Source organism: Aquarana catesbeiana, linkage group LG13 (genome assembly GCF_042186555.1).
Source record: "Aquarana catesbeiana isolate 2022-GZ linkage group LG13, ASM4218655v1, whole genome shotgun sequence".
Lineage (NCBI taxonomy): Eukaryota > Metazoa > Chordata > Amphibia > Anura > Ranidae > Aquarana > Aquarana catesbeiana.
In genome coordinates this window covers 6,312,471-6,336,546 of record NC_133336.1, presented here as the reverse complement: position 1 = coordinate 6,336,546, position 24,076 = coordinate 6,312,471, and the positions used below count along the sequence as shown (strand labels likewise).

Below are 24,076 nucleotides of genomic sequence, written 5' to 3'. Positions count from 1 at the left end.
TGGAAAGTGGACACCCCAAGCTATTTGCTGAGATGCATGTCGAGTCCATGGAATATTTTATATTGTGACACAAGTTGCGGGAAAGAGACAATTTTTTTTTTTTTTTTTTTGCACAAAGTTGTCACTAAATGATATATTGCGCAAACATGCCATGGGAATATGTGAAATTACACCCCAAAATACATTCTGTTGCTTCTCCTAAGTATGGGGATACCACATGTGTGGGACTTTTTGGGAGCCTAGCCACGCACGGGACCCCGAAACCAAGCACCGCCTTCAGGATTTCTAAGGGCGTGAATTTTTGATTTTACTCTTCACTGCCTATCACAGTTTCGGAGGCCATGGAATGCCCAGGTGGCAAACCCCCCCCCCAAATGACCCCATTTTGGAAAGTAGACATCCCAAGCTATTTGCTGAGAGGTATAGTGAGTATTTTGCAGACCTCACTTTTTGTCACAAAGTTTTGAAATTTGAAAAAAGAAAAAAAAATTGTTTTTTTCTTGTCTTTCTTTATTTTCAAAAACAAATGAGAGCTGCAAAATACTCACCATGCCTCTCAGCAAATAGCTTGGGGTGCCTACTTCCCAAAATGGGGTCATTTGGGGGGGTTTTGTGCCACCTGGGCATTCCATGGCCTCAGAAACTGTGATAGGCCGTGAAGAGTGAAATCAAAAATTTACACCCTTAGAAATCCTGAAGGCGGTGATTTGTTTTCGGGGTCCCGTACGTGGCTAGGCTCCTAAAAAGTCCCACACAAGTGGTATCCCCGTACTCAGGAGAAGCAACAGAATGTATTTTGGGGTGCAATTCCACATATGCCCATGGCCTGTGTGAGCAATATATCATTTAGTGACAACTTTGTGCAAAAAAAAAATTTGTCACTTTCCCGCAACTTGTGTCAAAATATAAAACATTCCATAGACTCAACATGCCTCAAAGCAAATAGCTTGGGGTGTCTACTTTCCAAAATGGGGTCATTTGGGGGGGTTTTATGCCATCTGGGCATTTTATGGCCTTCAAAACTGTGATAGGTAGTGAGGAGTAAAATCAAAAATGTACGCCCTTAGAAATCCTTAAGGCAGTGATTGGTTTTCGGGGCCCCGTACGCGGCTAGGCTCCCAAAAAGTCCCACACATGTGGTATCCCCATACTCAGGAGAAGCAGCTAAATGTATTTTGGGGTGCAATTCCAAATATGCCCATGGCCTGTGTGAGCAATATATCATTTAGTTTCAACTTTTTGTAAATTTTTTTTTTTTTTTGTCATTATTCAATCACTTGGGACAAAAAAAATGAATATTCAATGGGCTCAACATGCCTCTCAGCAATTTCCTTGGGGTGTCTACTTTCCAAAATGGGGTCATTTGTGGGGGTTTTGTACTTCCCTGCCATTTTAGCACCTCAAGAAACGACATAGGCAGTCATAAATTAAAGGCTGTGTAAATTCCAGAAAATGTACCCTAGTTTGTAGGCGCTATAACTTTTGCGCAAACACATAAATATACACTTATTGACATTTTTTTTACCAAAGACATGTGGCCGAATACATTTTGGCCTAAATGTATGACTAAAATTGAGTTTATTGGATTTTTTTTTGAACAAAAAGTAGAAAATATCATTTTTTTTTCAAATTTTTCGGTCTTTTTCCGTGTATAGCGCAAAAAATAAAAACGGCAGAGGTGATCAAATACCATCAAAAGAAAGCTCTATTTGTGGGAAGAAAAGGACGCAAATTTCGTTTGGGTACAGCATTGCATAACCGCGCAATTAGCAGTTAAAGCGACGCAGTGCCAAATTGTAAAAAGTGCTCTGGTCAGGAAGGGGGTAAATCCTTCCGGGGCTGAAGTGGTTAAAGGCTTATATGCAAGTTATTGTCATAAAAAGTGTTTGGGGACCCGGGTCCTGCCCCAGGGGACATGTATCAATGCAAAAAAAGTTTCAAAAACGGCCGTTTTTTCAGGAGCAGTGATTTTAATAATACTTAAAGTGAAACAATAAAAGTATAATATTCCTTTAAATTTCATACCTGGGGGGTGTCTATAGTATGCCTGTAAAGGGGCTCATGTTTCCCGTGTTTAGAACAGTCTGACAGCAAAATGACATTTCTAAAGGAAAAAGTCGTTTAAAACTACTCGCGGCTATTAATGAATTGTCGGGTCTCTGCAATACACATAAAAGTCATTGAAAAAAACGGCATGGGATTCCCCCACAGTCCATTACCAGGCCCTTTGGGTCTGGTATAAATATTAAGGGGAACCCCGAACCAAAATGAAAAAAAAAATTGCGTGGGAGTCCCCCTAAATTCCATACCAGGCCCTTCAGGTCTAGTATGGATATTAAGGGGAACCCCATGCCAAAATTTTAAAAAAATGGTGTAGGGGTCCCCCCAAAAATCCATACCAGACCCTTTACCGAGCATGCAACCTGGCAGGCCACAGGAAAAGAGGGGGGGTGAGCGAGTGCCCCCCCCTCCTGAACCATACCAGGCCACATGCCCTCAACATGTGGAGGCGTTTCGTCCAGAGGAAGATGCCGGAGGAGAAGACCAGAGGAAGATACCGGAGGAACAAGCAGAGGAAGATAGAGGAAGAAGCGGGGGAATAATAGGAAAACCAAAGGAAGACCAGAAGAAGATGGAAGAAGAAGCAGGGAAAGAAGAAGACATTTAATAAAGGAATTGTTAAAAAACGGCTATTGTCTTTTTTAAATTTTTGACACTTTTTTTGTGAAATGGTAGGGGTACATTTGTACCCCATTACCAATTCACACAGGGGGGGGCGGGATCTGGGGGTCCCCTTGTTAAAGGGGGCTTCCAGATTCCGATAAGACCCCCGCCTGCAGACCCTCACAACCAACGGCCAAGGGTTGTGGGGATGAGGCCCTTGTCCCCATCAACATGGGGACATCCTCCCCATTGGTTCGGGGTTCCCCTTATTATTCATACCAGACCCAAAGGGCCTGGTAATTGACTAGGGGAATCCCATGCCATTTTTTTCAATGACTTTTATGTGTATTGCAGAGACCCGAACAATTCAGTAATAGCCGCGAGTAGTTTTAAATGACTTTTTTTCCTTTTAGAAATGTCATTTTGCTCTCAGGCTGTTCTAAACACGGGAGACATGCGCCACTTTACAGGCATACTATAGACACCCCCAGGTACAAAATTTAAAGGAATATTTCACTTTTATTGTTTCACTTTAAGCATTATTAAAATCACTGCTCCCGAAAAACAGCCATTTTTAAAACTTTTTTTTGGATTGATCCATGTCCCCTGGGGCAGGACCCAGGTCCCCAAACACTTTTTATGACAATAACTTGCATATAAGCCTTTAAAATGAGCAATTTTCATTATTCATGTTCGTGTCCCATAGACTTTAACGGTGTTCGCGTATTCAAACACATTTTTTGCCTGTTCGCATGTCCTGCTGCGAACCGAACAGGGGGGTGTTCGGCTCATCCCTAGTAACCATATGGGGCAGTTATGTAACAAATATAATAGTTGTGGCATCCAAATCATCTTTATCAAATTGGCTCTACCTATTATAGTTAAAGGCAAATTACTCCAGATTTTCCCCACTTGCCCAAGCTGCTTAAGTAATGGGGTCATATTCCTCTTCACATATGTATTCACTTGTGATGTAACATGAACCCCTAGATATTTAAATGTGGAGACTACAGCAATCTGAGAAGCAGAGATTGGTGGATTGGTCACCAAGGGGTCAACTGGTAAAAGTACTGACTTATCCCAATTTATCCTAAAGCCTGAAAAAGAACCATATGTATTAATTAAAGACATTACTGCCTCCAATGAAGACAAGGTATCTCCCAAAAATAGAAGTGTATCATCAGCATATAAGGCAATTTTATCCTCTCCCATTGATCTACAAAACTCAATAATATTCTTTGATTGAGAATAGAGGCAGCCAGAGGTTCTAGAGCTAAAGCAAAGGTGATAATGGGCATCCCTGTCTTGTTGCTCATTGCAGTGAAAAAGGTGCTGATATATGTAAATTTTCTTGCACCCGTGCCACTGGGGCAGTATAAAGAAATTGTATCCATCTTATAAACTGGGGTCCAAAGCCAAATTTTTCTAAACGATGCCACAAAAAATTCCCATTCTATGCTATCAAAAGCTTTAGCAGCGTCAAGTGACAATATAGTTTTATTACCCAGGTTTTCAGACGGAGCCTGTAAATTAAGAAATAAATGCCTTATATTCACTGCCGTGGATCTATTTGGGATAAAGCCTGATTGATCCTTATGCACTATCCTAGGTATTACTTTTGTCAATTTGGTGGCTAACATTTTGCCAGTAGCTTCAAATCTGAGGTAAGTAATGAACTTGGACAATATAATTCAGGGTTACTAGGGATTTTATCAGGTTTTAACAACACTATAATAATTGCTTCATTCATAGAATATGATACATAACAACTTTCAAATGCTGTATCAAAGACCTCCAACAATTCAGGCAACAAGTCTTCTCCAAAAACCTTATAAACCTCCCCTGGTAACCCATCTGGACCTGAGGCTTTATTATTAGGCAAATTAGCAGAAGCCATTTGAAGTTCCTCTAATGACAGGGGTTGGTCCAGCATCTCCCTATCACTCTCTGATAGTTCTGCTAACTTAATGGAATTCAAGAAGAGTTTCAAATCAGTCTCCTTATAGGATACTTTGCTACTATACAGGTTTTTGTAGAAATTAAGAAAAGCTGATGAAATCTTCAAAGTTGTTTGCACAATTTCAGTAGGAGAAATTTGTGATTCAACTACTTGTGACATTGGTTTTTAGCATTTTACAATTGAAGACAAAAGATGACCCGTCTTTTCCCCATCCTCAAAATAAGGTTGCTGAAGGAAAAAATGTTTCTGCTCTGCTTTTTTTTACGAGAGATACTGGAATATATCTGTTGTTTTTTATTTTTCTTCCATAGCTCCCTTTCCCTCAGGTATCAATAATAGATACATTTACACCGTCTTTAAGCTCTAGAATACTAGACATAAGCTGTACAGTTATACTTTCCTATGACATTGGAGGTGGCGTCCCGCCTATGCCGACATGATTGACCCCCTCTCAGTCTCTACATATTCTCTCATTAGAGAAATGTTTTCTATTTTTTCCCTAAAAGATTATTCATATATCTTTTTATGTTCTTATTAATGTTAACTCTTGTTAGACGCAAAAATTTTGCCTCATATACTCAAAGACTGAGTTTAAATTCTATGGTTCGTTTTAACTTTCTCAGTCGGTTAGAAAATGATTTTCTTTCCAACCCCATACAGTTTGTTCACTACAAATTTTGTTTACTCTTAATTAATGTTATGTTACTCTTAGACACTATACAGAAAAATTATGGTACAATTTTTTTGTTATGCCTCAAGCTGCACTTGATTGTAAAGATTATTCACTGGATTAAATCCTTGTACGCCTATTTTACAGTATCTATCCCTATTACAATTCGTCAATTATATACCATATTTCCCTTATTTTATCCAATCTTATTACTTCCTGATGAGCCCCCAAATTTGTTTCCAACCACATGACTATAACAATCTTATCTCACAACGTCCAAGGATTTAATTCACCACATAAGAGGAAAAAAGCATTCTTGCAATATAAAAAACTAAATGCCAAAGTATTATTGTTACAAGAAACGCATTTCATGAAAGATGGACACCCCACATATTTCCATAAAGCTTTTAATCAATCCTTTTATACCACATTCACCTCCAAAACTAAAGGTGTGGCAATTTTTATCCACCATTCTTTTCCATTGGAGGTTCAACAGGTTTATAAAGATCAAGATAGTAGGTACATCATCATAAAAGGACTGTTATCCGGTAGAGAACTAACCATTGCTAACGTATATGCACCAAATGATTCACAAACTACTTTTTTCACAAATTTCTTTAATATACTAAAACAATACCACTCACCACATATTATTTTGGGTGGTGATTTTAATTCGGCCTACCAACCTAACTTAGACTGCAGCAAACAAAATCAAAACTCCAAAACTTTCTCAAAAACAACTATAACGCACATAAATAGTCTACAACTAATCGATACGTGGAGATCTTTGAATTTAGGTGCTCGTGAGTATACCTATTACTCTCACCCACACGATTCATACTCACGTATTGATTACATCTTTTGCACTCCAATAATCCTTGCCAACTCCCACGACGCCTCAATACACCTGTGTGCTTGGTCAGACCATCAAATCATAACGTTTAATACTCAATTTATAGGCCTCACTTCTATTCCATATTCGTGGAGAATTAACGAATCAATTCTAACAGACCCCATACACAACCAGGAGATCGCTTTAGAAATAAAAGACTATTTCAATCTAAATTCCACCCCAGAGATCTCTCCAACTTCATTATGGTTAGCACATAAGGCTGTTTTAAGAGGCCTTCTCATCAAAAGAGCAGCAAGATGTAATAAACTAAAATGGGAAAAAATCCATACCCTTACTAAAGATCTTCACAACCTATACAAAATTCATACCAACAAGAACGACCCAAACATATATTCATTAATATCCCCAAAACGTAATGAATTAGACTCATTACTCACATATAAAGCAGAAAAGTCCCTTAGATGGTCAAAAGCAAAATTTTTCCTGTCAAGTAATGCATACTCATCAATGTTTGCCCGCAAGCTTAACCAATCTATAAAACCCACCCATGTATATAAACTTAAAAATAACTCAAACCAATTAGTCACTCATCCACAAGAAATATTATCTATCTTTAAAAAATTCTACTCTTACCTACTTTCAGCTCCTAAATCATCGATCCCGCCCACAGCAATGTCCTTGTTGGAGAAAATCCCATTTCCAAAGCTAACCCAAACACAAATAGATGCTTTAAACGTCCCATGCACAGAGGAGGAAATACATCATATAATAAAATCCCTTAACAAAAACTCAGCTCCGGGCCCAGATGGTTTCACCTCATTCTATTATAAACAATATCAACAATTATTAACACCAAATTTAGCAAAATTATATAACAAGATTCCTAAAGGAGAACAGTTCCCAGAAGAAATGCTTCTTGCAAATATGTCTCTTATCCCAAAACCAAACAAAGACCACACATTGCCACAAAACTACAGACCAATTTCTGTAATAAACAATGACCTTAAGATATTCTGTAGATTATTATCCAATAGACTTGCATTAATAATTCCCTCACTAATCTCCCCCTACCAATCAGGGTTCATACCTGGTAGACAAATTACAGACAACATTAGATTAGCCACTAACATAATACAAGACGCAAATATCAACTCCAAATCTGTTTTACTTCTTAGTCTCGATATCAATAAAGCATTCGATAGTGTATCCTGGGATTTCCTTGACTTAGTTCTGAAAAGATACGGCTTCTTAGGAGAATTTCTCCACGCCTTTCACGCTCTTTATCATAACCCATCTACTAGGATTAGATTACCAGGTTGTAATTCAGACTTTTTCAGACTAGGCAGAGGAACAAGACAGGGTTGTCCCCTATCTCCCTTATTATTCGCATTAGCGCTTGAACCCTTAGCTACAGCAAAACTGCACAACCCAGATATAAAAGGTTATAATTCTAACAATAATACCTATAAATTGAGTATGTATGTGGACGACATGGTATTATTCCTCACACAACCCAATATTGCTTTACCAAATTTACTACATACTCTTAAAACATTTGCCTCACTATCTGGCCTAACAGTGAATGTCACCAAATCTATAGGTATGCCAATTAACATCCCATCATCCCAATTAGACTCCTTACGTTCCTCATTCAATTTCTCATGGTCAATGGATTCTCTCCCTTATCTTGGTATATTTCTTACACCAAATATTAATGACCTTTCCTCAAAAAACTACACCCCATTAATACAAAAAATTAGATTGATGCTCAAATTATGGAAATCTTTTAAAATATCGTTCCTTGGCCGAATTACAGCGATTAAGATGACAATCTTACCAAAAATTTTATACCTATTTAAAGCCCTCCCAATCAGATTAAATAAAGTAACTATTACTAAATTCCAAACAGAAATCAATACATTTATCTGGTCAGACTCCCGTTCACGTCTATCTAGATCAGTATTACACAATCCACAGAAAAATGGTGGTCTAGGTCTCCCAGACTTCTGGCTTTATTACCTAGCCGCCAGATGGTCACAAATAGCACAATGGCACATTCCCAACCCCAAAGTCCCATGGGTTAGATTTGAAAAAGACTCCATCCAACCATATTCTATCTCAAGTATATTATGGGGTAATAAAGTATCAACTCACATCCTAGACAACCTTAATCAATTAGTCTCACATTCATATCAATTATGGAAACTACATAACAAAAAATATAACTTAACCTCTAACACACCTCCACTTGCATCTTTTATTGGTGACCCAAAATTCCCCCTTACCTCAAATGAGAGAGGAGACTTTTCATGGTGGACAAATAATAACCTAATATCCCTCTATATTTTTTTAGAAAACAACAACTTCACTTCCTTCTCTTCATTGAAATCTAGACATCAGATCCACAATACAGAGTTTAATAAATTGCTCCAAATTAGACAATTTTTTAGTACATATTTCCAAACAGTAAACTCACTCCCACCATCATTTTTTGAAAACATTTGTCTAAAAACACCTAGGAGAGCAGGCCTGATATCTGAAATCTACTCTAATCTAGTCAATAATGCAGAACAATCCAAACTTCCCTATATGCTCAAGTGGGAACAAGAATGTGATTTCTCATTTACAATGGAAAATTGGGACAAATGTATAATTAATTTACACAAGATCAATTACGATCAAAGAAACTGCAATCAAACTTTTTACAAGGTGGTATTATACTCCAGTTAAAATTCATGCTATTTTCCCTGACACCACTCATACATGTTTCAGAGGTTGCAATTCAGCAGGATCCTTTTCTCATATCTTCTGGGATTGTGATAGAGTTACTCAGATATGGAAACAACTGGAAAAATTTGCCTCCAAAATCTCACTATCTATAACTGTCTCTTATTTTCCCCTATCATCGGTCTTTCCATACATAATATGAGATTGATCCACACAATATGTATTGCTGTACACTGGTTGATAGCATACCATTGGAAATCCCCCACAGTTCCTCTTTCACATTTGAAAACCAGAATTAACAATATTAATTTAATGGAAAAAATATTCCACACAATACAAAACACTAACCAATTCTACACAAAGAAATGGGACCCATGGTTTAACCATGCTAATCTCTTCTTTAACCCTGAATAATTCTACTAAATACTGAAGTTCACTGAAGAGTATTATATGAATATAGAGTTTAATGTATAATAGGAATTGCTATATTTATATATAAATTTATAGTCCATTCAAGAACCGCTTAATATATATTGTTATTCCTTTTTGTAGAAATTACTTTGTACATTTTATGGCATATGTCAATAAGCTTTTTGTACTATTTCTTTGTACCAAATAAAAAAGTTTGTAAACAAAAAAGAATATATCTGTTGTTTTTGTATCCATATCTGCTGTGTTTCTTTAATAGGGTTTGCTATATATTGAAGTTCAGCCTTTAAGACATCTTCAGTCACTGAATATTCCCAGTCCCTAGATCTTTTTTTATTCTTGAAATTTGACAAATAAACAGACCTCTCATATAGGCTTTTAATGAATCCCAATAGATCTGTAGAAATACATGACTGGTGTATGCTGATGTATGGTTTTCTAACCTGTTGACCACCCCACTCTTGCATTACTTACCCTTACATTCCCAATAAAACACACCACACCTTCTGGATGAAATGGCCGTCTGGCCCCTTTATTAACAACCATAACAAAATTCCATAAATTAACTTCCATTTAAATATAAATATTATAACAACTTTTTAACATATATATACTGAATGTTATGTCTGAGGTTCATGAAGGAAGGTATTCTATCGCATCGGCTGTACCACCACCACTTCCGCATCCTGGCCCCTAGCTGCGATCCCACCAGCTCAGGGACAACTATTGCCACCTTCTTGCCCAATACAGCTCGATGACCGATAGTCCATTATTACCATATAGGGAAGGTACCCATACTGAGATAGGCCCAACCCGTTCCACACCATATACTGTATACCTTCCACCATTTCGACCTTCATGAACAAGAGACCCCTGCCACAGGTGCCCACTAGTGACACCTTACACGTGGGTGGCCCGCCACAGCCTCAAGGCTGGTTGGAGACCTTCCTGGAGCCCCAGGAACCACACATCTATGCCCACAGCTGACAAGTGAATCCCACCTCCCCTTAAATACAGGCCAAAATCTCCTTCTAACTCACAATGGCGAACCACCAGCCTCCCATTGCGGACTACACATTTTGCCACTGCTTTGTTGACCTTGATCCTGGCCTTATTTATCCTTTCCACCGACCTAGCCCCCCTCCAAGCTGCTCTACCAATGATGTCTGACCATATTAAGACAGTATCTGGAAAGGCCATACGCAACCGAAGGAAATCCCACTGTATGTCTCTAATGAGGTTCCTGGATGCCCTGATACTGTCATTGCCCCCAACATGCAGAAGCAGCACATCAGGAGGCCTATCCATCCTGGCGTACCGCTGTATCTCCGGCACTACTTGGGACCACAGCATGCCAGGTATACCGATCCAGCGGACCGTGGCCTCCACCCTGGAAAAAACCCAGCTGCCTGCCTTCCGGTCTAACCAGCCCTCCTAGCCCCCCAGTGAACATAGGAGTGACCCAGGATCCACATCAGGCACATCGGGCCTGAAAAACAGAAACACAAAAAAGAACATAGGCAACAAGACCCAAGACACCAAACATAGAGACCACATTGCACTACCATTCCCAGACCAGAAAGGCCACACACAATCAACACCACACAACAACACCAAAAAGGTCATAGACACCCCATGACCCCCCAACACCTTGAGTTGAGGGCTCCACCTCCCCCTTTTTCACCTGCTTCAAAGGAGATGAGGGCGTACATATAACCAAAATCGGTGAGATTCCCAACGACCAATACGTTGAAGTACCTGATCGCTGACACCCCAATGCGCCTTCTCAGTGGCCGCTCCAATCCTGAATGAATGAGAAGAATAGTCCCTCAAAGAGAAACCACCCGCCTCCAAGCATTTTTGGAACACACTCACAAACTGATACCGAGACAATGCCAACCCGTCCCTGTGGACTAAAAAGGGGCCAGGCCCAGCAGGCCACAACCCCACCCATTCCCTTATCACCACGACCGGGCACAAGACCCTCCACTGCCCCTAGTACCACCCTGGCTTCTTTACCCATCTGATTGGTTTTCGACTTATGAATAAGGAGCGTAGCAGTGTCACCCTGGACTGTAACATCCGAGACATCCAATCTCCCAGCCACCGATATGGAAGGACTGACCAACTCACCCACCCTCAGTGCCCCAAAAAAGGCCAAGGCCCAAAGCTGTCCTAAACAGCTGAACCTCAAAAGGGGTGAAATATACAGTGGGCAGCACCCCCGTCAACTCCACCAACATCCCCAAAGACACTGGTTGCCGGGTATCCGGCCTACTGCATCCTTTTCTGTGACCCCTCAACGCCTTCCGAACTATGAAAGCCTATGTAACATCCTCCACACCACTCAATGTAAACAAAAAAGCCAGGCCCGCCATCTTACTGTTAACCCGAGCAACAGACACCCCGTCCTCACAATTATTACCCAGAAAGTACAACAGGGTGTGTAGCCGGTCTTCATCGCTGGAACAACACCCCGGACCCTACTTACCAGCTTGTGACATTCTCTCCACACCCGCTCATAAGCCCGCCAAGTAGCCTCTGCCACTGACTTAAGAACCAACGACATCACAGTGTCAATATGATATCCCACGAACAGAAAAGGGGGGTTCCCCTAAAATGGGATTTTAAAGGCACTAACACATAAATACCATATGAAAAAATATATTTTTATTTACAATATATGTTTTTTGTAAATAAAAATATATTTTTTCATATGATATTATTTATGTATTAGTGCCTTTAAAATCCCATTTTAGGGAACCCCCTTTTCTGTTCATGTTACAGGGATGTGGCACACCTATGGACTCTACTCTCTGTCAGATTCTATTTTTCATATGAGATCCCACAAACTCCAAGCTGCTCCGCCTCTTATGCCCCGTACACACGTTCGGACATTGATCGGACATTCCGACAACAAAATCCTAGGATTTTTTCCGACGGATGTTGGCTCAAACTTGTCTTGCATACACACGGTCACACAAAGTTGTCGGAAAATCCGATCGTTCTAAACGGGGTGACGTAAAACACGTACGTCGGGACTATAAACGGGGCAGTGGCCAATAGCTTTCATCTCTTTATTTATTCTGAGCATGCGTGGCACTTTGTCCCTCGGATTTGTGTACACACGATCGGAATTTCCGACAACGGATTTTGTTGTCGGAAAATTTTATATCCTGCTCTCAAACTTTGTGTGTCGGAAAATCCGGTGGAAAATGTGTGATGGAGCCTACACACGGTCTGAATTTCCGACAACAAGGTCCTATCACACATTTTCCGTCGGAAAATCCGATCGTGTGTACGGGCATTAGGGTGAGACAGGTGGTGAATGAGCCTAAATTGATTCGGTTCCCGCTTGGGTACCACACCCAGTGGTGAAGCCACTAAGTCCCCCACCGGCGGCAACACAAATGGGCCGGCCATCCTTCCCAATGTCACTTTCTTCAGCAGCTTACTAGAAACTACATCAGGATGTTCATAAGCAGACTTAAGGTTAGCCGAAACAGGGGGGACCCGGTCCAACATAGTTGGATTTGGGAAGCCCTCCTTAAAGCCCAACCACAGCGTCCGTGCAGCTACCCTGCTTGGATACCTACTTAGATACGGTGCCATTTTTTCCCCCCTTACTGGCGTCGTCCCTCTTTCCAGCGTCGCAATGTAGATACTTGCCAGCACACCAAGGATCAACACAAGGGGGTGTCCAAACGGTTTAGTTTATTGCATGATCACAACACAAAAAGGTGCAACGTTTCGGAGTCACGCAGGACCCCTTCGTCAGGCATGTGATACAGGTGAAATACAGTGGAGAGAATTTAAATAACCATCAACCAATCAAAAAAAATAAAGAAAACATCAAGAAAAACCAAAGCTCCTCCCCCCCAGAGAGGTATGACATCACAAATCCCGCCAAAAATGCTAAAAAATAGCATAATAAAAGGATAACATAATTAAAACAGATCGCCAAACATATATAAATTAGGGGTTAAGAAACTACTGGCATTACCTGTATTCTGTCATGTGAAATTCAGTATCATGGATCCTGAGTCATTATAGGGATGAGCCCGTTGCTAGGGAACAAAACTAGTGATCACACAATCTAGATGTCAATCAGCGCTAGTGCAGGGAAGCATTCGTTCCATTAACACGGCAATACCGATCGCACATGCGCGATGCAGCAGCGGTGACCAGGCAACAGGGACGCTGTAGTGCCGGGGGCCGCCGATGCCGTGGAACAGCATGTTATCGGCGCCAGGTGGGAGCCTGTGTGGGGGTGGATGTTTCAGACTTCAGCAGTCATCGCCGGCCACGCGTGCGTGATGCGCGAGTGGTAACCAAGCAACAAGGGACGCTGCATTGCCGGTGTCTTGCCGAATAAGTTCCTTCAGCGGATAAGTTCCCCCCTGTACTGCGCAGGCGCAGCGCCTGCGCAGTACGTACTACTGTCAGCCGCCAGAGATAGCCGAAGCTCAAACGCTTCAATCAGCTGTACACGGCGCCTGCGCTCTGGGTCCAGGCTCCTTCCCCACCATGCAAGTGGACCTAGAGGGGGAATCTAAAAGTGCCGAGCGCAGCAAGGCCGTGCCCGAAGCGTGGCGAGCGAAGCGAGCCCGCGAGGGGCCCTCTTACAGGCGCCGTGTACAGCTGATCTTCAGCTGTTCGGCTTCGGCTATTTCCGCCGGATCCTACTGCACATGCGCAGTAGAGGGGGGAACTTATCCGCCGTGCGGAACTTTCTCGGCAGAACACCAGGGTCACCGATGTCATAGAAACTAATGACGCCGGCTGGCCCCACCCATCAAGGCAGACTACATCCAATAGGGGGAGGTGGGGAGGAGGAGTAGGTGTGGGCAGAGTGAGTGATGTGAGAAGAGAAGAGCAAGAAGTGGAAAAAACAAAAGAAAGAGAGATAAACACGAGGGGAAGAAAGGGGGGATCGGGACCAAGGAGTTGAAGATAGATAAGAAAGAAAAGGATTGTAGATCACCGAGGAGAAGAGAGAAAAGGAGAAGGGGAGAGCAAAAGTGGTGAAAATAAAATAGAAATGAAAATAATAAAAAATAAATGAATAAGAAGAAATACTAATTCTACTAACAGAAAATGGAGAATAATAAAAATAAAAATAAATGAAAATAATAATAAATATGACAATAGAAATAATAATAAAAATACAAATAAAAATAAAATTAAATAAAAATAAATAAAAAATAAAAAGAAAGAAAGTAAAAATAAAATTATAAAATAAAATAGAATAGAAAATAAAAATAATAGAGAAGGAGAAAAAGAGAAAGAAGGAGAAAAGGAAAAGGGGGAAGAGAAGGCAGGAAAGGGAGGGAGGGGGGTGGGAGGAGGGAAAAAAAGGGGGAAGAGGGAACGCTCTGAACCTGGTTGCAGTTGCAAAAGGCTTAGCTACCTACGTTCAAAAAATCGAATCTGAAGGTTCATTATATGCAGGGAAAGATACCAGTGAGAAAAAGTCTCAACGATTCCAAAATAGTCCTATATTGTATTGACATGAGACCATTGCCCAGATAAGTGAGTAAACATATAGGAAAGGAAAAGTTGAATGAGCAGTGTCGGACGATTTCTTTCCTTTTTTGAAGCATTTTGACAAGGGGTGAGCTCCTCCGCAGCCCCAACACTCATGCCGGAAACAGCAGGAGCCTCCAAATTTGCAGGTGCCCTCGTTAAACTGCCAGCAGAACCCCTTGCGCTTTGTGGCCGATGGTGAAGAGGCTTGGGCACCCCCCGCCCCCTCAAGAAATGGAGACGGCGCAACCCTAGCTTGTATCATAAGTTTCATCCACAAGCCGATGTCTTGGTGATCCCATTGTAACGACAGTCTCACAGCCTTCCTCTGCCGGAACTGCTCATCATAGCGCAGCCACGCCACACCCCCATACACCCTCTGGGCTTCACTGATGAAATCCAAGTAACAAAACAACGCTGAACAGTTCTCCGACGCCTTCTCCCCTATAACGGTTGCTAGTATATTAAATGCCTGAAGCCAGTTAGGGAACGTCCGTGGAATGAGTCTATAGCTCAGTTTCTCTTCTTCCTCCTTTTTGCTCTCATCAGGCTTAACCTTGTCCAGGTTAAACTTTTCCAGTGGTAGCAATGAAAAAGTCTCCACATAGTCCCCTTTCCAAATCTTCTCCCTCACCTCCCCTTTTAAATGAGAACCCAAGGGGCCTTCATAACAGACATACACTTCACATCGCACAGCATCCGCCAGCTGTATGCCATCTGAAGATGTCACCCCCGGGGTGCCCCCCCCGACTGTACTTACCTTGGAAGATTCTGCACTGCCGGGGAGCACCGAAGCCAACCTGGGAGCCTTGGCAGGTGGTTGTGGCGCCACCTGCACCACCAGCAGAACGATAGACGGTGACACGACCGGAGCTGACCCACCCCCCCAGTCGTCCAGGCCAAGACTGGTGACACCGTGGGTTCGAGGGTGCCCAAAATGGCACCCTTGCCCACCATGTCCTTGAAGCCCCCCACCAGAGTCAACAACAGGTGCTGCAGCAATGCACCCCCTGTTCCTGGGAAGGAAATGCCACTACCCAGGGCTCCCCCAACCCCAGACACCATTACTGGCATCGGGATCAGCCCACCCCCTAATGGCACCCCAGGAGACCCACTAACAGGAGGGAAGACACAGACAGCATGTTCACAGCGTTAGACACAGACACAGGGACAGATGAGGACTTACCAGGCTGCTCAGGGGAAACCAACTGACCAGCAGCTGACAGCTGTTCCGGATTCCTGAAGAGGTCCCCGCTGGACTATCACCCCTGCGGGCCCCTCCGAACCAATGGTCCCTCTGTCCACCAGGAGATGCTTCTGCGACAGAGGGGGCCGATCACCCAGGGGTGACATCATCATCCTGGGCCTGACCACCTGCACGGCTTACTGTAGACCACAGCGCGTGTTGAGCCCTCTGACGGCCAGCAGATGCTGCTCTCCCGCAATCTCCATCTCCCCCGGGATCTCTGCTGCTGTGCACAATGGTTGCGGCCACCCGGGGGCAGGGGCCTGTGCCAGCAACTGCTGACCGTCCACACCGGGCCGCCGAATCCTATGCCTGCAACAATGGCGGCCAGGGGGGGAAGCGGAGCGCACCCTCCAGGCCGGGTCCCGCCTGTGCTAAGGATTCCTCCCAGCCCTATCAGCCAGAGAAGGAGCTATTTGCCCTGGGTGCTAGAGGCTCCACGATTGGGCTTCCTGAGCGGCGGCTCACCCTGGGGGATTCCTCCTGTCTGAAGCGCGCAAAAGACACAGACCTCCTCGCACGTGGACCAGCAGGGGAAGGGGAAGCAGCAACCTGACCTGACCCCCGCAGAAGCGCAGCCAGCTGAGTGTTAAGCCACTCTGGGCCGTTCGCTGTGGCATTTGAGCGCAGCTGCCCCAGCAATCGATCAAAGTTTTCTATTGTGAGTGCAACACAGAAACAAAAAGTATCTATGGTGTTGCCTCTTCTCTTGCTCACCCCAACTGACTAATCCCCACCCCCACTGACCATGTTACCACCTCTTCTCTCTCTCATTGCACCAAACCCATTCTGAAACCTTCTTTAACCACCCCCTTCCAGGATACACCCTGTGCAACCACTAACAGCAACCCCCAGTCATGTGGGCCCTCCACCCAGGTTCCCTTTGCTCCAGGCCTGTTATGTAGACTTGTTAATAGTGTCAGAAACCATGAAATCAGGCCCAGACAGAAGTACAGTTAAATCACACTTGTTTATTAATACAAGTAAAAAGAACAAACATAGTGAAAACATAGCCAACGTTCAGTAACTGGAAGGGATAGTCAGCCAAGCCAGAAGTCAGGGATCAATGTAGTGGAACAGCAAGCAGGATCTGGAGCCAGAAGGGATGTCAGCAAAGCAAGTCTTGAACAGGATCGCAGGAGTTTCTGTGATGTTGACCAAGGCGAAGGCAGAGATCCTCTGGACTGGACGGCTTAAAGAGGAAGTAAACCCCTATTGGTTTGACCTTTTTCCATCAAAACATAAAAACTTGATATTTTGGCTTATGGTACTATTTGTCAGAGCTGGGCTCAGCCCTTCCTTCTCTGAGCTAGCTGCTCAGCTGTCGGCTATTTGCCAGCTCCTATCTCTCCACAGTTACTCAGCTGTTGATGATATCCTGCTCATCAGTCCTGCCTACTTAAGCCATCCAGTCCAGAGGTTCTTTGCCTTCGCCTTGGTCAAGATCACAGAAACTATCTCCTGAGATCCTGTTCAAGACTTGCTTTGCTGACATCCCTTCTGGTTCCAGATCCTGCTTGCTGTTCCACTACATTGATACCTGACTTCTGGCTTGGCTGACTATCCACTCCGGTTACTGAATTTTGCCTCTGTTCTGACTACGTTTGTTCTTTTTACTTTTATTATTAAACAAGTGTGATTTAACTGTACTTCTGTCTTGGTCTGTTTACATGGTTTCTGACAGTATGCGAAGGCCATGAATCCAGAAGATGCAGTCAATCCACTTGTTGGTAATATTTTTTTCAGATTGGATGAACTGGATCACCGCATGGATCAGTTTGCCATGGCATTACAAACGCTGAGTCGCACAGCTCACCTGTAATCTCCCACTGTGGCCGCCCCGGTACAACCTATGTTGCAGGCCGACCCTGCTGCTGCTCCAGTCTCTGTTCAGGCACCTGCCTCGAGTATTACCTCTCTAAGTGGTATGTCTGATTCCGCTCCACTTCCCCAGTGATTTGGGGACAATCCAGTCCAATGCAGAGGGTGTCTCAACCAAGTTGGATATACTTTGAGATGCTGCCCCAGGCGTTTCCCACGGACAGAAGCAAAGTAGGTTTTGTGATATCTTTGCTTTCTGAGAGAGCCTTGGCCTGGGCAATCCCTCTATGGGAGACGCAAAAAACTGTTGTCTTGTGCTACCCTGAGTTTGTGGCTTCATTTAAAAGGGTATTTGACGTTCCCGCACGCTCCACTTCTGCTGCCAAGTGCTTCATGTCCATAGAACAGAGTACTAGAACTGTTGCCAACTACGCCATAGAATTCCACACGCTGGCAGCAGAGGTTACGTGGAACAATGACGCCCTCGTGGCTGCTTTTTCTCATGGTCTCTCAGATACCATCAGGAATGAGATAGCAGCCCGAGATATACCCACTGAGCTGGAGAAGTTGATCACGTTTGCCATCCTCATTTACTCCAGACTCAGTGAAATACTCTCTTGTAAGGAGCACTTGCGAAAGCCTCCTGTACATGTGTGTCCGATCTTTGCAGTCCCACCCGTGCCTCCCTCACCTCCCATGCCTCCTGGTACCAAGTTGGTCAGTGAAGGTGAACCCATGCACTTGGGTTTCACGCGTCTCTCTGCGGATGAGAGAACCTTTAGGAGGAGGGAGAGATTGTGCCTTTATTGTGGCCAGGCAGGTCACTTTTTGAAGTCTTGTCCTACCCGTTCAGGGAACGCCCAAACCTTGAGGTCCTGTCACAGACAGACCTTAGGTGGCGTTGTTTCATCCCCAGTTATCCAGAAAAATAAGCCCCTGGTTTCGGTCACCCTTTCTTGGGCCGAGTCGTCCGTCGAGATACAGGCTCTAATCGACTCTGGGGCTGCAGGCCTGTTCATTGATGCTGCCTTTGTATCGAAGCACTCGATTCCGCTGCAGCTGCGTGACACTCCACTTGCCATTAAGGCTCTTGACGGGAGACTTCTACAGCCTGCCCATGTGACTCATGAGACGGTTCCATTGTCCATGGCCATAGGGGCTCTTCACCATGAGATAATCCAATTCCAAGTTATTTCCGCACCTAAGTTTCCACTGGTTATTGGTTATCCTTGGTTACAGAGGCACAACCCCTCTTTTGATTGGCTCCGTGCTGAGGTTCTCTCCTGGTCACCACAATGCAGTGAGACACACTTCCAGAAGGTAGCCAAGGTCCTGTGCACCTCTTCACTCTCCTTCCTGCCGGAGGAGGACCGCAATTTTAGCGATGTCTTTGACAAAGGTCAAGCCGGTAGTTTGCCTCCACACCGGCTGTATAATTGCGCAAGTGATGTTCAACCTGGTGCCATACCCCCTCGTGGCCGGGTTTACCCTTTGTCGGTCTTGGAGGATAAGGCCATGGAGGAGTATCTTGCAACAGGGCTTTTTTATAGCAGGAACTAGGGGGAACTCAGTTCCACCACCTCTGGCTCAGGTCTTCTGATCCCTGCTCACCACTATCACTTGGACTGAAGTCCAGCTTCTGCATTTACAGGTGATAGCTTATCTCCCAGTAGCTCCCACAGGTCAGATCTCCTGTGCAGATCCCACTGAGTGCTGGACAGGGACAAGGGAGATACAGAACAAGTGCCTAGGGTTCAGTGCAGTCATGGGCAGGAGAGGGTGCATGGTAGTCTGCACCCTCTGTGGTCTCCATTTGTGAAGAAGAAGAGTGGTGAACTGAGACCTTGTATTGATTATAGAGGTCTCAATCGTTTTCATGATTAAGAATGCCTATCCGATTCCATTGATTACGGAGTTATTTGACCGCCTCAAGGGAGCAACGGTTTTCACTAAGCTTGATTTCAGAGGGGCATACAATCTCATGAGGATCAAGGAGGGTGATGAGTGGAAAACTGCATTTAATACCAGAACAGGCCATTATGAGTACCTCATAATGCCTTTTGGCCTTTGTAACGCCCCGGAAGTTTTCCAGGAATTTATTAACGATGTCCTCCGAGTTTTGTTGCAGTTATGTGTGGTGGTTTATCTCAATGATATCCTCAAATTTTCCAAGTCCCTGGAGAGCCACCACACAGATGTCTGTCATGTGCTTCAGAAACTAAGAGATAACAATCTCTATTGTAAACTGGAGAAGTGCCATCGTGAACAGGTTAAATTCCTGGGTTATGTAATTTCCACTGCTGGTTTTTCGGGACCCAGAGAAACTTTCGGCAGTTCTACAGTGACCCTGACCCGTGAGTTTACGTCCTCTGCAGCGTTTCCTGGGCTTTGCCAACTATTATCGGATGTTTATTTCTAACTTCTCGTCTCTGGTCAAGCCCCTGGCTGATATGACCAGAAAGGATGGTAACCCACAGAGTTGGTCTCTGGAGTCCATTAAGGCCTTTGGGAGTCTCAAGGCTGCCTTTGTTTCTGCTCCTGTGTTGGCACATCCTGATCCTACGTTACCTTTTATCCTTGAGGTTGATGCTTCTGAGACTGGTGTTGACGCCCTTCTGTCTCAACGTCCTACCTCTGAGAGCGCTATTCATCCTTGTGGCTACTTTTCCAAGAAATTGTCACCTGCGGAGTGCAATTACGAGATTGGTGACAGAGAGCTGTTGGTGATCATTTTAGCCCTGAAAGAATGGAGACATCTCCTCGAAGGTACCATTGTGCCAGTTCTCATTCTTACTGACCATAAGAATCACACATTCTTGTCTGAGGCTAAACGCCTCTCTCCCAGAAGGGCACGATGGGCTCTTTTCTTGTCGAGTTTTAATTACATTGTCTCATTCTTACCCGGTACTAAGAATGTAAGGGCTGACGCCTTGTCACGACAATTTTCCTCCACTTCCATGTTACAGTCGGTCCTGGGTTCCTGTGATTCCTCCTGATTGCATTCTGGCTATGGTTCGCACCAGGTCCATGCTTCTCCTGAGAAACCTTGTGACTGCTGCTTTGTCCCAGAGAGTCTCTGTACTGCCGTTCTCCAGACTTACCATTCTCCCAAGGGTGCTGGCCACCCTGTAAAGAATCAACTGTCAGGGCTGGGCTCAGCAATTCCTTCTCTGAGCTGGCCGCTTAGCTGTTGGCTAATTGCCAGCTCCTATCTCTCCACAGTTACTCAGCTGTTGATGATATCCTGCTCGTCAGTCCTGCCTACTTAAAGTGGTTGTACACCCTGTAAACCACTTTTACCTGCAGATAAGCCTATATTAAGGCTTACCTGTAGGTGCTTGAAATATCTCCTAAACCTCCAACGGTTTAGGAGATATTTACGAAAGACCTGAGCGCCGATGACTAAGGCGCATCACTTTCAAAAGGGCGCATCGTGCCGTTTCTAATAGGGGTCATGCCGTGACTGGCGGCTCCCACACGCATGCGCGGGAGTGACGTCACGCAATTTCGGCCAGTCACAGAGCCGGAGTTCGCGGCCCCCAAAGGAAGAGGGGCGAAGATGTACGTCCCTGCTAGTGAGGACAATGGTGACATTGCGGGCTTCTGTTTTAGGTAGGTGACACATAATGGGCTACTATGCGATGCATAGTAGCCCATTATGCTTTACCTTTGCAGGGAAATAAAGAGGAAGTAAAACCCACCAGAGTTGACTCTCCATAAAGTACTTATGTGAGTTCAATTTAAAATCAACTTAAGAACTAATGGGGAGCGATTGGACAATCCTCTAGCTGCGTATGTAGCTTCTGATATGACAGGTAACATCATAGATTTAACCAATGCTATGTCTATTCTAGATAAGGTCCCATGGGTGCTAGAGAAGCAGGAAAACACTCTCTCATTAGAATGTAGCATTCTCCAGACATCCATAAGGCCTATCTCCAGGGTATATACAGAAAAAAAGAGTACATGCAGAAATTACTGGAGTTGTATCCAAGCTAAATCTATCTAAAGAAGAATCAAGAATATTATTGAAATCTCCTATTATTAACCAGGAAACTTCCGTTTTGTCAGATGTAAAATTCAATAGCTCTTTAAGTACCCCTGGGGATTATGGGGAGTATGGGGGGTATATATATGTTAGCTAGCACATATGATTTTCTATACAGTATGCAATATAAGAAAATATAGCAGCCTTTTATGTCCATTTGGACCTGTCTACAGGAGAAGGCTACTTAATTTGCTATCAATATAGATACTCCTCTAGAATATGTGGTATATGTAGAATGATATTGTATTTTATATTGTGCTTGTTTCAAATTATTTTATTTACGTATATTTAAATGGGTCTCCTGCAGGCAAATAATAGATGGAGAAAATTGTTTCAATGTAGTGTACAAAGCTTGTCTCTTTACTGGGTCACTAAGCCCCCTAATATTCCAAGATACTAATACTTGCGTTAGAATTGACATATTGCTACAGTGTTAAATTGTCGCTGGTTCCTCGGTCATAGCCCTGGAAAAAATAATTCTTATTAACAATGCAAGGGAGATCGTTTAAAGTTCTTTGTGAGGAGATATTTGATGAACGCATGAGAGATAACTATGTAGAAATAAAACATCAGTATTCATAGTAATAATAATAATAAAAAAAAGAAGAAACAAAAAAAAAAAAAACTATTCTCATATTTCTGCAAATCCCATATACTTACCTGGTTATCTACCACCCCCCTCCCTGGTTTTCCCCAAAATGTTTCTGTATAAAGAACATCACAGTGCACACCTAATAATTTTTTTCCATTATTTTGCAAAAGAGAAAGAAAAGGATCCCCACAACCTAACTAATATCCATAATTACAAAAAATTAAAACTTGCAACCAAACATTTCCCTCAGGAAAAAAATATTGAGAATTCATTTAGTGATTAGCCACTTATGGACCACCCGCCACAGGTGTACGTCGCTACTTTGAAGAGGAATATCGTTGATATGGCAGCACCTAGCTGCCATAACCCCGGTATCCTCTTCTTCAGTGTGGGGTCCGCTTTCAGATAAAAGTGGTCTCTGCGGCAGATTCGCCATGAGATCATTTTTACCAGTGGTGGGAAAGGCCCCCCCCCTCTGCTGAGCTCCAGTGCCCTCCGCTGCTTACCGGAGCCATCGGTATCGGTGGAGGCGATCTGATCCTTCTTCCTGCTAGGCATGGAGACGAGTGAGGGGAAGATGGCCCCCACCCATCTCCATATTATTGCTGGGCGAAAGCGACGTCAAAACGTCACTTCCGCCCATAGCTCTTAAAGGGCCTTTTTTTTTTTTTAAATTACAAAAAAATTTGTAATCCAGTGATAGCCAGCGCGGATGATATTCTAGAGGGTAGTGTTGGGGGCATTAGTGGTAGGTTAACCAAAGCACAAAAACACAAGGTGAGTATAGTAGCAAGTCCTAGTTGCAATTTTGAAACACCCAATACGAGGACAATATGCGACCGGTCTAAACTATGTGGCATGTTCACCAATGCCAGGAGCATGGCAGACAAGATGGGTGAACTAGAGATACTGTTGTACAAGGAGGATTTGGATTTTGTGGGAATTTCAGAGACCTGGTTCAGCAGCTCTCATGATTGGCTGGCAAACATTCAAGGGTATACCCTATACCGCAAGGATAGAGAGGGTAAAAAAGGGGGAGGGGTATGCCTATATATCAAGAATAATGTACAAGCGAATGTGAGAGATGACATCACTGAGGGAGCTAGAGAGGAGGTAGAATCCTTATGGGTAGAGCTCCAAAGGGATGAAGCTAAGGGGAAAATAATACTGGGAGTATGCTATAGGCCCCCTAACCTGAAGGAGGAAGTGGAGACGGATCTCCTATCACAAATTGGATTAGCAGCAAGGATGGGAAGTGTTATCATAATGGGGGATTTTAATTATCCAGACATAGACTGGGCGGAGGGAACCGCGCATTCATTTAAGGCTCGCCAGTTCCTTAATGTCTTGCAGGACAATTTTATGGGTCAGATGGTAGACGCACCAACTAGAAATAAAACATTACTGGATCTACTGATTACCAACAATACAGACCTGATCACAGATGTGGAAATACGGGGCAATTTAGGTAACAGCGATCACAGGTCAATTAGTTTCAGTATAAATCACACAAATAGGAAACATAAAGGGAATACAAAGA

General features: G+C 43.6%; 1 protein-coding gene across 1 annotated transcript in view; it reads right to left on the bottom strand.

Moving 5' to 3' along the window:
- The window catches only part of LOC141117569 (NACHT, LRR and PYD domains-containing protein 3-like), a 31,968-nt gene extending 8,874 nt beyond the window's left edge, over positions 1-23,094 (bottom strand). Inside the window, exons 1-4 of the mRNA XM_073610477.1 lie at positions 23,043-23,094; positions 15,196-15,468; positions 10,988-11,107; positions 10,730-10,792 (exon numbers count right to left, since the gene is read on the bottom strand). Of these exons, the coding sequence (XP_073466578.1) occupies positions 10,730-10,792; positions 10,988-11,107; positions 15,196-15,468; positions 23,043-23,094 (508 nt within the window). The remainder of the gene's footprint in view (positions 1-10,729; positions 10,793-10,987; positions 11,108-15,195; positions 15,469-23,042) is intronic.
- Between the last annotated feature and the right edge of the window lie 982 nt (positions 23,095-24,076).